At 39.9% G+C, this 14780-nt stretch overlaps 1 protein-coding gene across 2 annotated transcripts; it reads left to right on the forward strand.

Moving 5' to 3' along the window:
- Nucleotides 1-4: 4 nt before the first annotated feature.
- On the forward strand, nt 5-13818 carry LOC111577707 (sulfide:quinone oxidoreductase, mitochondrial-like). Of its 2 annotated transcripts, none has more exons than XM_023284118.3 (10): nt 5-149; nt 8257-8461; nt 8597-8767; nt 8914-8967; nt 9069-9263; nt 9363-9572; nt 9772-9955; nt 11400-11467; nt 11595-11773; nt 11867-13818. In XM_023284118.3, exons 2-10 carry the CDS (start codon nt 8264-8266, stop codon nt 11922-11924), a joined length of 1317 nt encoding a protein of 438 aa, XP_023139886.2. In that variant the 5' UTR covers nt 5-149; nt 8257-8263; the 3' UTR covers nt 11925-13818. The 2 variants fall into 2 exon arrangements, with proteins under 2 accessions (XP_023139886.2, XP_054865357.1); XM_055009382.1 differs by lacking the exon at nt 5-149 and adding an exon at nt 7417-7546.
- Nucleotides 13819-14780: the final 962 nt, after the last annotated feature.

The following is a 14780-nucleotide window of genomic DNA, read 5'->3' on the forward strand; positions in this document are numbered from 1 at the left end:
TGCGGACTGGGGAAATGCTGCGGCAGGAGACGACCATCAGAGCCGCTATTCTGAGACCAACATGGGGAGAAACAGAGAGACTGAGGAGGAGCAGAAATCCACCGACTGACGATCATCACTCACCCAGAGACACGCAGCTGAGGCTGGAGGTAGGTGTGTGTGTGTGTGTGTGTGTGTGTGTGTGTGTGTGTGTGTGTGTGTGTGTGTGTGTGTGTGTGTGTGTGTGGGTGTGTGTGTGTGTGTGTGCGCGTGCGCGCGCGTGTGCGACGAGCATCTCTCACTCTATTTTCAGTTCTACTCAATTCATGACGCCTTACTGGTGAACATGTCATATGAACGATACTGACAAAGAAGCATATGCAACAGTAATATTCTTATTTATTATGTACAGTCCAACAAAATTAAAATTTCAGTGGATAGAAAGAATAAGAAAATTGTTTCATTAAGCATACTAAAATGAATAGGTAGATAAAATAAAACAAAAACACGTTTTATTAGTTGATAAAAAATAAAAATAAAAAGTCTTTATTAAGTAAGACTAAAAATAATGATTAAAAAAATGTAATTGTGTTTTTTTTGTGCATTATGTACACTGATCAGGCATAACATTATGACCAGCTGCCTAATATTGTGTTGGTCCTACTTTTCCTGCCAAAACAGCCCTGACCCATCGAGGCATGGATTCCACTAGACCCCGGAAGGTGTGCTGTGGTATCTGGTACCAAGATGACAGCAGCCGATCCTTTAAGTCCTGTAAGTTGTGAGGTGGGGTCTCCATGGATTGGACCTGTTTTTCCAGCACATCCCATAGATGCTTGATTGGATTGAGAGTTGGGGAATTTGGAGGCCAAGTCACACCTCAAACTCGTTGTTGTGCTACTCAAACTGTTCCTGAACCATTTTTGCTTTGTAGCAAGGCACATTATCCTGCTGAAAGAGGCCACAGCCATCAGGGAATATTGCTTCCATGAAAGGGTGTACATGGTCTGCAACACTGCTTAGGTAGGTGGTACATGTGAAAGTAACATCCACATGGATGGCAGGACCCAAGGTTTGGGTGCCATGTGTTCCCCAGGCAGCAAACTGTGATGCACTGTGTATTGTGACACCTTTCTATCAGAACCAGCATTGACTTCTTCAGTAATTTGAGCAACAGTAGCTCGTCTCTTGGACTAGACCACACAGGTCAGCCTTCGGTCCCCATGTGCATCAATGAGCCTTGGGCACCTATGAACCTGTCGCTGGTTCACCACTGTTGGACCACTTTTGATAGATACTGTTAGGAAATATGCAGACACGTTTATATATTAATACATTTATGCTTTATTAAAATGAAATTTTATTTTAGCCTGATCTGTTGAACTGTGTGATAATTGTTGTTGTGACCTTTATACTGACTAAAGAGTGAAGTGTTTGAGATGTATCAGGCTGAGCTAGCATTCCAGAGATAAAGAGGACCTTGGAATGAAAGTGGAGATGACTGAGACTGCGCTTCCCCGGCGATCAAAAGGAGAGAAACGAGGAGTGTAAGGGAGGGGAGCCGCTGGGAAGGGAGATTTCTTGTATATGTATTCGTGAAGACACTGAGACTGCCTCAGCGCAGGTGTAACCCATTGCCTGTACTCCTTGCTGCAAGTAAACCATTAGAAAGCCTCACTGAGTTTTGATTTTGTGTTGGGAAATTTTGTGGTACAAACTAACAGCGAAAACACAGTCTTTGTCTTACAGAAATAATTTCCTGACAGATACTGACCACTGCAGACCAGGAACACCCCACAAGAGGTGCAGTTTTGCAGATGCTCTGACTCGGTCGTCTAGCCATCACAATTTGGTCCTTGTCAGACTCAGTCTAATGTATCCAACCCACTAACAGATGTCATGATGAATAGATAATCAGTGTTATTCACTTCACCTGCCAGTGGTCACAATGTTATGCCTGATCGGTGTATAATAGTATACGTAATTATTAGTCATATTCAGTGATGCTTTAGTGGCGTCTCCCTCAGTTTGTGACAAACAGTCCCTCTACTAATACAATATGTTGTGTTTCACTTCACTCCGTGGAGTTTGTAATTAACAAGTGAAATACCAGTATGCATACCAGTAAATACTGACATTATTAAACATTTAAATCACAATGAAAGATTATGAAGAGCAAGTGTTGCAAGTCAAATAAATAATGTTACAGGACAAATAGGAAGTAGATGAACCAAATCAAAGTTATAAGAATCTTTAGAATGTTGTTTAAGTGAGTCAGTTGTACAGATTGTGCAGAATTCTGCTAAATCTAATTGAAGCTCACTTATTTAAAGGGTTTCTCTTTAATATATTCATATTAGCCTCATTTTAAGAGGAAGTGCATCTCTGTCTCCACCTCACTTGTCATCTTGAGACCACAGACTCTTTCCTCTGTTGGTTTTCATGACGTCTTATTTCTGTGGCCATGGTGTATTCAAGATCTGTATCTGCTTTGCAACTCTGATAATGAAGAGAAATTCTGCCAATGCTTCCAGTGTTCCTTTAGCATCTTCTGTTAGTGTAATAATGTGGTTGACTTGGATCAGTGGTGGTAGAGCAGAGCTGGTCAGAGGTTGATCAATATTAGGTGTTATCTGATCAGTGAGTCTCAGGAACAGCTGACAGAAGGGATGTTTTCTGGTAGTTGAGCATGTGTGGGTGGCCTAAAATGTATGTGGTCTTGGGGGCTCAGTTTGAGAGTTTTAGATGTTTAATATTGATCTGCAGAGTTCTACATAAGGATTCTCTCTCTTTCTCAAACTGAAACACAATCAGACACTTGATGTTGTTCTTCTCAGCATCAATGTGTTGATTAAATTTAGGAGCTGTGGAAAATGTTGAGTAGGCTCTAATTACGCTTCTCTGAATTGCACTTTAAACAAAAACTGACAAAAATGACTCTGAAAGAACTTTTTTTTTTGGTGTAATAGCTTGCTCTAACTCCCTGACAAAGACTTTCAGTCTATAACTATTCATAATCCTGAACACAATTCTAGGCCTTCTTTCTTCATAAGTGCTTTTTGATTGATTTACTATTTTACTGATGTCATCACTTTTGAAAATACGCCAATATTGATTTAGGATGCAGAATGTATCCTGCAGAATGTTATTATAAGGCTTAATCAAAAGGAGAAGGAAATCATCTTTGTATCATCTTCTTTATTTTAATGTTTTCATTGCAGTTTTCTTATTTCACCCCAAGCATTATCTTTATTATAGCTCCCCCACATTCATATATCAATCTCCAGGTAAATAAATAATCATTGTAAGTGACAAGTTAATTAACCCTTAATTGCTATTAAGACTTTTTATGTATTTACAATTTGGCATATGGATTTCAACTGAGCATATTATATACCCAGCAAAAACTATTATTTATACCTCCAAGGATATAAATGGAGTAGAAACATCCTTGATAATTAAATGTAATTTAACACACAGCTGCAGCCTCCAAAAAGATAAAAATAAAGAATTCATTCATGCTGTTGCTGATTTAAAATAAAAGTAACTGGACAACTGATGGCGACTGTTTGCTAAGAATCAATCTTTTTTTTAAATATATAAAACACCAACACAAATAACATCAGTGTAATTTAGGGGACAGAGTTTGGAAGTCAAGAGTCCTGCAGCCACATCATTAGCAGTAACAGACATTTCTCAGTACAAAGGCACAAGGAAACATATTCAGACCAGGTAATCATCCAAAAGCTGTAAACTAGACTGACAGTGGGCTTCTTGCAGCTACCCAGTCATCTCTGTTAACTTACACCTTTCAGATAAACTGAGTAACAATGTAGGACTTGCCTCTTGATTTGTGTTTTGATTTGTTATAATGGACACAGATCTGGTTCTCTTTCAATGGAAGCTGCTACTCAACTCTCTTTTGACTACAGTACAACAACAGGTGCTATTGGTTTGGTAAAGCAATGTATTGCTTTGTGACAAAATTAACAGTAAAACTTTGATAAAACAAAGTAAACAGAGCTAGTGGGGGAATGCTGCTAAATGAAGAACTAATTTAAACCAAAAGAAGGCTAACAGAGTTACAAAAGCTAGCTAAACAAAAACAAGAACTAAATTCCTCAGCTAAACTGAAACACAATAGCAACACCTAGAACTACGAAAAGAAACTGAACAAACAAGTGTGTTTAAACACATACCAATGACACACAAGTAACACCTAAACTGAGTTTAACAACTGCTAACTGAAGTTACAATCTTCACCAAGGCACAGATAACTTCAACACTAAGTTCACAGCTGCCAACAGAAGTTACAATATATACACAAGGAACTTCTCTACTAAGTTAGCAGCTGCCAACCAAAGCTACGATTCACACAGATCAGTAACTTCTTCACTAAGTTGAACAGTAGCTAACCAAAGTTACAATTTCTCACTTTAACACACAGACACAGGAGGCACCAAGGCAAACTGTTCATGTTAAATTCCAGCCACCCTGACTGAGAATTTGGTTGAGGATTTACAGCCGGGTGTGGTGATTGCTGGGGTCTTGTTGGAAGAAGAATCTGGGTTGTGGACCAATCCGAGGGGTCAGGACGCTGGGAGAACAAGGGCTAGGAATAATGGGCGCATGGAGAGTGGGGTCAAAGACTAGAAATGAAAAGTCATTGTGTCGACCTTTTATAGTAACACACAGCTGCAATGCAAAGAGTTAATGAGGATTTGGAGTATTGTCCCACTCTTCCTGAAGGGCTGGCAGACATTTTGGGCACAGGAATATGTTATCAGACACATCCATCCAGAGCAGCATGTAGCAGATGGTCTGTTTATTATTCTGTCTGAACAGATTTCTTTAAAGACAAATTAGGAAGGTGTGGACATTCAAGTACCTGGTTACAAGCCTAACTGTCCTGCCAACATCCATCCATCCACCCATCCCTCCATCCATCCATCCATCCATCCATTTTCTTCCACTTATCCGGGGTTGGGTCATGGAGGCAGCAGAGGAAGCAAGTCATTCCAGACCTCCCCTCCCAAGGCAATGCTTTCCAGCTCTTCCTGGGGATTCCCGAGGCGTTCCCAGGCCAGACAAGATACATAATCCCTCCAGCAGGTACTGGGTCTACCCTGATGCCTCCTCCAGGCAGACGTACTTGGAATACTTCCAAAGGATGCCTCCCCAGAGGCATTTGAATCAGATGTCCAAACCACCTCAACTGGCCCCTTTCGAAGCGAAGGAGCAGCAACTCTACTCTTAGCTCCATCCGGATGTCCACGCTTCTCATCCTACCTCTAAAGTTGAGCTCAACCACCCTGCGGAGGAAGTTCATTTCGGCCGTTTGTACCCGCGATCAAATTCTTTCGGTCACTATCCAGAGCTCATGACAATAGGTTAGGGTTGGAACATAGATAGACTGGTATCTTTAGAGCTTTGCCTTATGGCTCAGCTCCCTCTTCACCACGACACTTCGGTACAATGCCTACATTACTGCTGATGTTGCACTAAGCTGCCTGTCCATCTCACACTCCATTTTCCCATCACTCGTGAACAAGATCCCAAGATACTTGAACTCCCTCGCTTGGGGAAGCAACTCTCCCCAAACATGGAGGGACCAATCCAACGGTTTCCAGCAGAGAACCATGCAAACAGCGTGTTCTCATCTTTTCTTATCATCTGTGGCATTGTGTCATTTAAATAAAGCTTCATTTTAGGGCGTCTTTTTATAGTTGCTAGTCAAAGTAATGTGTCTGTACTGGCCACACTATCTGATCACTGTGCTTTAGAATAGGGTGTGGATTAACTCTGTAGTCCAGTATTTGCCACTATTTGAGCAGCTCAAATGCACTTTGTGCACAATAGCCTGAATTTAACTATTTTCTAATCCTAACAATAGAAATAGGATTTCTAACTTTTTCTCAAAGTCAGAAAAGAAGACAATGTGTGTACTTAGTGTTACCCCTTTAAATAAGGAACACGATGTGGCCGTGCCCCTGGTAGAATGTGCCCTCACCCCATAGGGCAAAGGAAGGCTTCTGCCAAGGAAATGCTGTAATATAACCTTGGAGTCATCAGAGGAGAACTGGGTACAAGAGGGATGCACATACACGGCATGAAGGTTGCCTGAAGCAGAGTAGTCTTGTATGAAAGACATTTCATATCAACAGACTCAATAGGTTCAAATGGAGGTCCATAAAAGGCATCAAGCACCAGGGACAAATCCCATGAGCCATCCTCCTGCCAAGGGAGAGGGCTGCACAGCGGGATACATGGAGAATGTAATCTGTGGCAATCTTGACTTAACTGATGGGGAGGCACCAGTGGGCTGTCAGAGGGCATCAGAGACCCCAGCTCTGACGAACACATCACCTGGTATGTTTGGAGCATGGTGTTGGGGCTCGGGGCGTGGGCTATGCTTGGTAAATTTTCTGTACTTGTGATGTGGAGAAAAGTCCTTGGACGGGAGAGTTGTAGGGCCGCCCCACATCATAGTAGCAGGACAGTGCCATATAAGCAGCCAGGGACAGCTCTATAGACAGTGGATTAACCAGGCCAGCTTTTTTAGCGCTGTCCTAATCCAAAGGCTGTATATAACCGGGCACGGTGATGCAAGGGGACAGTGGTTCGCTCAGTGTCAAGGTTAATTCCAAGACAAAGTCTTGATACATGGGAAGGCTGTTATTCACTGTTGCTGACTCGGGGGTAGAAAGAATCCCATGAACTGTGATGGTTTCTGAGTCAGTGGAGGGGATGACCACTATACCTGCAGTTTTTTTGCTGCTATGTGAAGGACTTATCATCGCCGCTATCAACAATCTCCTGGAGTGGACAATTGCCAGACAGACAGGACATGCTTCAAGGTGGTCTTTGTCGAGCAGGCAGAAGCTGCACCCCGGAAGTCAGGGGTGAACTGAAGTCTTCTTCCTCACCTTAGGCTTGGTGTTCATACCAAGACACAAATTACTTTTAAGAAGTGCGGCCACACTACAGTAGTAGCAGTAGTTGAACAGTGGCTAACCTCAACAGGGGCAGTTAAACCAATTTCAAGTCAGCAGTAGCCTAGAGAAAACAGCGCTAACTAGCAGTAGCTAGCTAGTCCGTCTCAAGAAGGTGTTCTTCAGTTGAAGAGCATAAGAACTGAAGGATGACTGTGATGACAGGCATTTATGTGTGCAGGTGGCCTTGCATATGTCATCACAGATAATCTTAATAGCATGACTAGAGGTGTTTCCAGACAGAGACAGCTGACATTAGCTCTGTAGTTTCACAGAGGTCAGTTGTGCTATCTGAAGTTATGCTAAAGCTAAAATATTAAACTGGCAGTTAAAAAAGGTCATGTCTGATTGGTCTAATGGCAGAGGGGTGGGCCGAACAGTCTATTCGTTGATTGTAATTGGACAGCGGCTCTGTCCATGTGAGGTGAGCAACTGCAGGTTCAAGTTGAGTAAAAGGCTTGATAAGTGAGGTCAAAGTACCAGTCCTGCTTCAGTACAGAAGAAAAAACAGGTGGGACTGAATTCCTCTGAAGCATTTTGGATTAATTAACAGCAAGACAGTGCAGGTGGTCAATGTAAGTCTCTTTTTTTTAGATGCAACTGTACCCTGACAGAGTGTTATCAGGTGTATATATCTGTACAGGAATAGTTGTAATGGAAATAGTTCATTAAGCAGCATGCAGCAGCAGTGGTTCAGCTCAGGTCAGGCTTTACAGAGTTTATCTTCACAAAAACAGCCTTGTCAGTACATGTTAGTTGTTTGTTCTGCAGCTGTAAGTGTTCTGTTAGGTCAGAACACTTACAAGTTACACGTGGTACAGGATATACCTAACACTGCCTTATCTTGTTCCCCTCTCTATGATAACTTTTCAAAACATCTTAAGAAATGCTAGCTTAAAGAACTGTTGAAAATTGAAAATTTGTGTGTGCTTTGGTGTGTTTTTATCAGATCAGGTGTGGTTCCTGGACACAATACCTGTGGTTGCTAAAGCCACAATCAAATTTATGACTTCATTGTTTTGAATGTTAACTATATAAATATCTGAGTTGGTGAGAAAGAAGTCAGAGAGGTGATCTGAATCTGAAGCCCCACTTGGGTTTTTTACAGTGCCTATTACTGTAATCAACAGTTATTTTCTAACTGATGAACAAAGTGTAATTGTGGAGATGCAAAATAAGAAAGTGCATCATGCTGACAGATGTTGATTGTGTCTGAGCCCCAGATATTATACCTGAGTATAACTGAGTTGCTGCTAACCAGAAATGACTTGTACTTATGGTTCAGACCCAGAATGACTGCACTACGTCGTCTGAGGCAATGCCCCTCCACAGGCATCCTTATCTCTCAGCTTCACACCAGCAGCTGTGCCTCTGCCAAACAGCATTACAAAATGCTTGTTCTTGGAGGAGGAAGTGGGGGCATTACAATGAGTGCACGGATGAAGAGGATGATGGGAGCTGAGAATGTGGCCATTGTGGAGCCCAGTGAGGCAAGAACCCTATATTTTACGTACTGCTTTCAGTCTATCACTGTAACACAGTTTGTACTGGAAATTATAAAAAGTAGTGAATCAGAGCTGTCATACAAATTTAGTATCTAACAACTTCTCTCTCATCTCTTTCAGATGCACTACTACCAGCCAATATGGACCCTGGTTGGTGCTGGTGCAAAAAGTGTCGCCTCATCAGGTCGTCCCACTGCAAGTGTTATGCCGTCTGGAGTGAAGTGGGTGAAATCCAAAGTTCAGGAAATAAACCCAGACACAAATACTGTCCGCACAGATGATGGGACTGAAGTATGTTTGCTTTATCTAGAAGAGTGTTTACTGAAGTTGTAACATTACTTAACAATGTCATGGAGTGGCAGTGTGCATGAAGCGTATAAATGGTATGATGATTGCTGTGTGTCTATTCTTATGTAAACTTTGTTTTCACTCAATAGATCTCCTATGAATATCTGATTGTGGGTCTTGGTTTACAACTCCATTATGAGAAGGTGAGGTCATGCTTCATTCATTCATTCTGCTGTTACCTAGCAAATGTCACCTTAAGTCACCTACATTCCAACAAATTTACACTCTTCTTATATGCATGCAGATCAAAGGACTGCCAGAGGGGCTTGAACATCCAAAGATTGGGTCAAACTACTCAGTCCAAACTGTAGAGAAAACATGGAAAGCCTTGCAGAATTTCAAAGAGGGCAATGCCGTGTTCACTTTCCCAAATACTCCTGTGAAATGTCCTGGAGCTCCACAGAAGATCATGTACTTATCAGATGCCTTTCTCAGAAAGGTACTTGAACTCAAGGACTTAATGATAATGTTGTACAGTTTGTAAAGTCCAATGTGGTTTTCCATATTTGCTGAGGATATTTTTGTGCTTCTACTTAAGACAGGAAAAAGGAATAAGGCCAAAGTAATATACAACACTTCCCTACCTGTGCTGTTTGGGGTCAAGAAATATGCTGACTCATTGTGGGACATTGTGAAACGTCGTGACCTACAAGTGAACCTCAGGCAGAACCTGATTGAAGTGCGGGCAGACAAGCAAGAGGCTGTGTTTGAAAATCTTGATAAACCAGGTGAAACCAAAGTGTTTGAGGTAATTGTCTAACAGTAACAACAATTTTCACTCATAGTCTACTACTGACTGCTTTATTCAAAGAAGAGCCAGAAGAATGATGATGTCATGATATAAACAACCAAACACACTGACATTGTATCCCTTTGTACCTCAATGTATGACACATTAGGACAAGAGACTCCATTAAATAACTCCACTCTGCTGTTTTCTTAATCAGTATGAAATGCTTCACGTTGCACCACCAATGGGACCCCATTTGGTTATTAAAGGAAGTCCACTGGCTGATGAGGCTGGATGGTTGGATCTCAACAAAGATACCCTTCAACATAACAAGTATCCTAATGTGTTTGGGATTGGTGACTGCACTAACCTGCCCACAGCAAAAACTGCTGCAGCTGTCGGTAAGTGACTGTTGTTGTATTAATCAGTTCAAATCAAATCAAGCTTTATTGTCATCATTTTGCTCTACATACAACAGTAGTATAGGAAGATGAGAGAGCATTTCTCCAGGATCCAATAAGGTGCAGATGTGTGTGCAAATCCAGATCAGCAGTTCAGTATTCTGACAGCTTGTGGAACGAAGCTGTTGCTCAGTCTGGTGGTTCTACCCTTGATGCTCCGAAAATGTTTGTCTGATGGCAGCAGTTCAAAGAGTTTATGGAGAGGGTGTGAGGAGTCCCTGACAATGTTTAGTGCCCTGCTCCTGCAGTGGCTCTGGAAATGTTCTATTTAATAATTTTAATTAAAATTAGAAATTATTAAAAATAAATAAATAAATAAATAAGGCTGGATGTTTCTTGGGTTTGTGCCATTTCCTCTCTGGCAGTTGTTAAGTAATTGACTGAAAATTCCTGGTATCTTAGTGCAATAAAGTCAATACTATCACCTTGTCATCATATTAACCAGTACATATTAACATTTTAGTGTGAACAAGTTAGCATGCAAAAAGCTACTAATGTAAAGAATTCCATGTTAGCACTGAGGTAACTTATTCCTTGTATATCAGTCGAAGCAAGAATCAAATTGCGATCACTGCCAGTGTGTAAGTGCTGCCAAAGGAAACGTCTAAAAATTCAGACATTAAAAAATTACAGACTACAGTCTAGATTCATTCATTCCTCACAACAGATGTAGGGAAAATGATGTCCAGTGCCAGTGACACCGTAGAGCTTGACAAGCTGTGTTGGAATTATCCTATAATGGCCACTAAATAGAGAATAAACACTTTAATTAGGTAAGAGTTTAGAACTGTTGCCTCAGTGAAGTATTTCATTCAGATCCACAGACCAACCAGGGATTTTTATGTGTAGAGTTTGCATTCACTCCTTACTCTTCTCTAAGTCTCCAGGTCAAAGACATGCCTGTTAGAGCCACTTTTAGAACTGACAAATAACTATGAATAATTCAGATTATTCAGAGAATAATGAAGCACACATCAACTTTATGCTTGGGCTCCATGGCTTGGAAGTGCATATTCAGGAAACAGAGTCAGCCGAACAATACTTATTAGGTCACTTACCTACTTAAAATTGGCAGTAGATGCTGTTGTCAATAAGTGTGTTTCAGCTCAGTGACAGAACACAAACCTGTTCAGGGTGTGTGTGTGTGTGTGTGTGTGTGTGTGTGTGTGTGTGTGTGTGTGTGTGTGTGTGTGTGTGTGTGTGTGTGTGTGTGTGTGTGTGTGTGTGTGTGTGTGTGTCCAGCTAACTGAAAAGGATAAAGACATCAGTATGCTTTAACCCTATTGTTTATCAGTTAGCTGGATAATGTCTAAATTGGGTCACTGGCTGTTAACAAAGACTAATAACACTTTGAAAAAACTTAAACTCAGTTTTCTCTTTTTAGCTGCACAGTCTGCTATCTTGAACAGAACAATCAGCAAAGTGCTGAAAAATGAGAAGCCTGATAAGAAGGTAAATGTCCCCTGAACATCAACTATAACATATATCTTTCATTATGAAGACTGCTGGAACTTCTCTGTTGGATGTAGCCCTGTTGAAAAACCTGTAAATGCTTACTGAGTCATTTTCTTGTTTATAGTACGACGGGTACACGTCGTGTCCATTGGTCACAAGCTACAACACAGTAATTCTGGCAGAGTTTGACTACAATGGACAACCACTAGAAACATTCCCCATCAACCAAGCCAAAGAAAGAAGATTAATGTACCACATGAAGGCTGATGTGATGCCTCACCTCTACTGGCATGGGCTTCTTCGGTATGTATATAGTTGATTACCAACATGTTGATGGTTGATAGTAGAGTCGCTCCACAGAAGCTGCTACATTTCTCTTTATTTGTCTTCCATCAGGGGCCTGTGGGGTGGTCCAGGACCTTACAGGAAAGTCTTTCATCTGGGAATGAAATGAAACGTCACAATAAGTTTGCATATTTAAACTTATGCAACAAAAATGAAGTGATAAAAAAAGTGCAGTGATAATACAATAGCCCTATTTATTGTATACAATTAAACAATAAAAATACTATTTATTAGTTGATAAAAAAGGAGAAGGAAGTCATCATTTTATCATCTTCTTTACTTTAATGTTTTCATTTGCAGTTTTCCTATTTCACACCATCTTTATTACTCTAGCTCCCTCATGTGGCGTATTTGTAAAAACCCAAATATGTCAGTCGCAAGTTTTGCTTGATTTGGTAGTCAGTGCCACAAATTGCCATTCTAATGATTATCTTTCCTGGAAGTGATGGAGTTTTTATTTATTGTATCTGATAATGTAACAAGTATGGTTACAGCTGCATTATGTAAAATTGAGATAAACATAAACACATTTCCAGATGCACAAACACTAATTTTAAAGAAAAGGTTTACATCTAAAATGAAATAAGTCCTGTACTGGACTCATCAAGCACTAGGAAAATTAGTTATCATTGTTAGTAGCAAGTTAATTAAACTTAAATTGCTTTAAAAAATCTATTTACAATTAGGTATATGGATATTAACTGAGCAATGAAAGTCAGATAGGCACTTAGTTTATTGTATACCCAGCTAAAACTATTATTTATACCCTCATGGATATAAATGGAGCATAAACATTTTGTGATATTTGAATATGATGTAGAAATAGAACAGGCAACAGCCTCCAAAAAGACAAAAATAAACAACAGTTTCATCAAAAATTAATCATGTCAAATGCATTTACTGCATTACTTTTCCTAACACTTCTACATTTAGGTGTACTAAATGGAGGCTAATAAACTAGCTCTGAGTGTCAGTTATCTCAACAGTATTTGAGGTTAGCTTGTGATCACCAGTTTTGTGACAGAATTAAGTGCTAATAAATTTTGATAAGTCATTCAGATGTATTTCATGGAGATAAATCATATTCAGTGCAAACAGAGGTTTTCAAACATACAAATAGGTGGCTGAATATAAAATGTTCAACTCCTGTTTTAAAGTTCCTGTGGCACAACAGAAGATAACGTGGAGTCTATGATACACTCAGACATACACACTCCCACAGTTCAATATGTTAGAAATACTTTTTCACAGTACAGTACTGTGATTTGTCCTTGTTTGTATTGGAAAATATGCATGCGTGCTGTCGTGGGAATAAAGGTTGTAAGTTGATCCCTAGTAACAGCTATTTATAGACTTTTTTCTGAGCAGACAGTTTGACTTATGACAGTAGAAAAAGCACAAGTGTATCACTGGTGGCTGCATTCCACTTAGAGAAGGTGGTGACTGGCACATTTAATGGAACTGAGCCATCGTAAACTCACCTGTGTGTGTTAAGAGAGGCAAAGGTCAATACAGTTCACAGATGCAGAAAATAAAAAATAGACTTTCTTTAGAAACAAGCTTCAGGCACAGTCTCAGTATATTTATGTGTGTGTATAACAGGAAGGCCATGTTTGTGAATCCTGTCACTCCATATGATTTTTCTTTTATCGGTGCTTTTCTTGTGGCACTTTCTTGTTCATTGATAGATTTTGTTTGATTTGCTTGGCCGGTTGGATGATACTAAAGAGGTCGTCTCATCTAAAGAATGTTCAGCTGCATTGATTTTACAGCAGCACCAACGAGTGTAACAAATGAGATGTTTATCTGTTTTTTAGGCACCTCAATATCTTATGTCTTTATATCATTATATAAATTGAACAACTTTCTCATAAGAGTTTTAACGAGCTCGACTGCATACAGTCCATTGTCATTAACATCGTTGCACTATTTAGTGACTATTCTCTTGAGTTTTTTTTAGTTCATGCTGTTTCTGATTTAAATAAAAGTAACTGGACAACTGATGGAGACTGTGCAAAGAATCAATCATTTTGTTTTTAATTTAGGGGACAGGGTTGGGCAGGTCAAGAGTCCTGCAGACACACCGTTACCAGTAATTTCTCAATAAAAAGGCATGAGGAAACAGACTCCATTTATATTCACACCAAGTAATCCAAAAGCTGTAAACTAGACTGGCACTGGGCTCCTTGCCCAGCTGTTTTACAGCTACCCAGTCATCTCTGTTAACTTACACTTTACAGATAAACTGAATAACAATGTGGCCGATATGGAGTTGCATCTTGATTTGTGTTTTGATTTGTTATAATAGACATAAATCTGGTTCTCTTTCCTTGGAAGCTGCTATTCAACTCTCTTTGACTACAGTATTGATTCTTCTTAAGAACAAAATGAGTGTTAGAATGCACAATCTTGACTAAATGGTAAGTTATTGAGTAAATTATCAACATGAATTTCTAAATGTTAAACTACCTGTAAGACTAAAGTTTTATCAGGACAAGCCTAGGAGGATGAAGAGTGTAGCAGCGCTCTTCTCATGTAAATGAATATTATGCATCGCTCGTATATATTTCCGTTTAATCTCAGTCAAAGCTCAAAACCCAAGTGTCTGTTTACTGTGTAATACATAATCAGATGTACAGAAGGCAAGGTCCACATTGTAGGGAATATAAAATGATCTAATGCTGTAATTACAACAGAATTAACCGCTTCAAAGGACATGACCATTTATTCTTTATGGCACAGTCGCTCATTCTACAGTAACACTGCATCCTGTGAGGGAAAATGAAAGCAAGGTAAAGCCTATCATTTTATAATGTAGACAGTTATATAAAATAATCAGAACATGATAGTTCATATGCAGATGATACTGTCTCAACCTGTAAAACCAGTTTGATGAATACAGTTAAGTAGAGTCACCATGAGGAAAACATTTGCTTGTAGTTTCTGTGAAGTCTTCTTTAAGGAT

The sequence above is a fragment of the Amphiprion ocellaris genome, chromosome 3 (assembly GCF_022539595.1).
Source record: "Amphiprion ocellaris isolate individual 3 ecotype Okinawa chromosome 3, ASM2253959v1, whole genome shotgun sequence".
Lineage (NCBI taxonomy): Eukaryota > Metazoa > Chordata > Actinopteri > Pomacentridae > Amphiprion > Amphiprion ocellaris.

Excerpts from the sequence above, each read along its gene's own strand:
- LOC111577707 (XM_023284118.3), top strand. The coding sequence starts at position 8,264 with ATGACTGCACTACGTCGTCTGAGGCAATGCCCCTCCACAGGCATCCTT. Across the intron at positions 8,768-8,913 it reads GCACAGATGATGGGACTGAA|ATCTCCTATGAATATCTGAT; the intron begins GTATGTTTGCTT and ends TTCACTCAATAG. Across the intron at positions 9,573-9,771 it reads GTGAAACCAAAGTGTTTGAG|TATGAAATGCTTCACGTTGC; the intron begins GTAATTGTCTAA and ends TTTCTTAATCAG.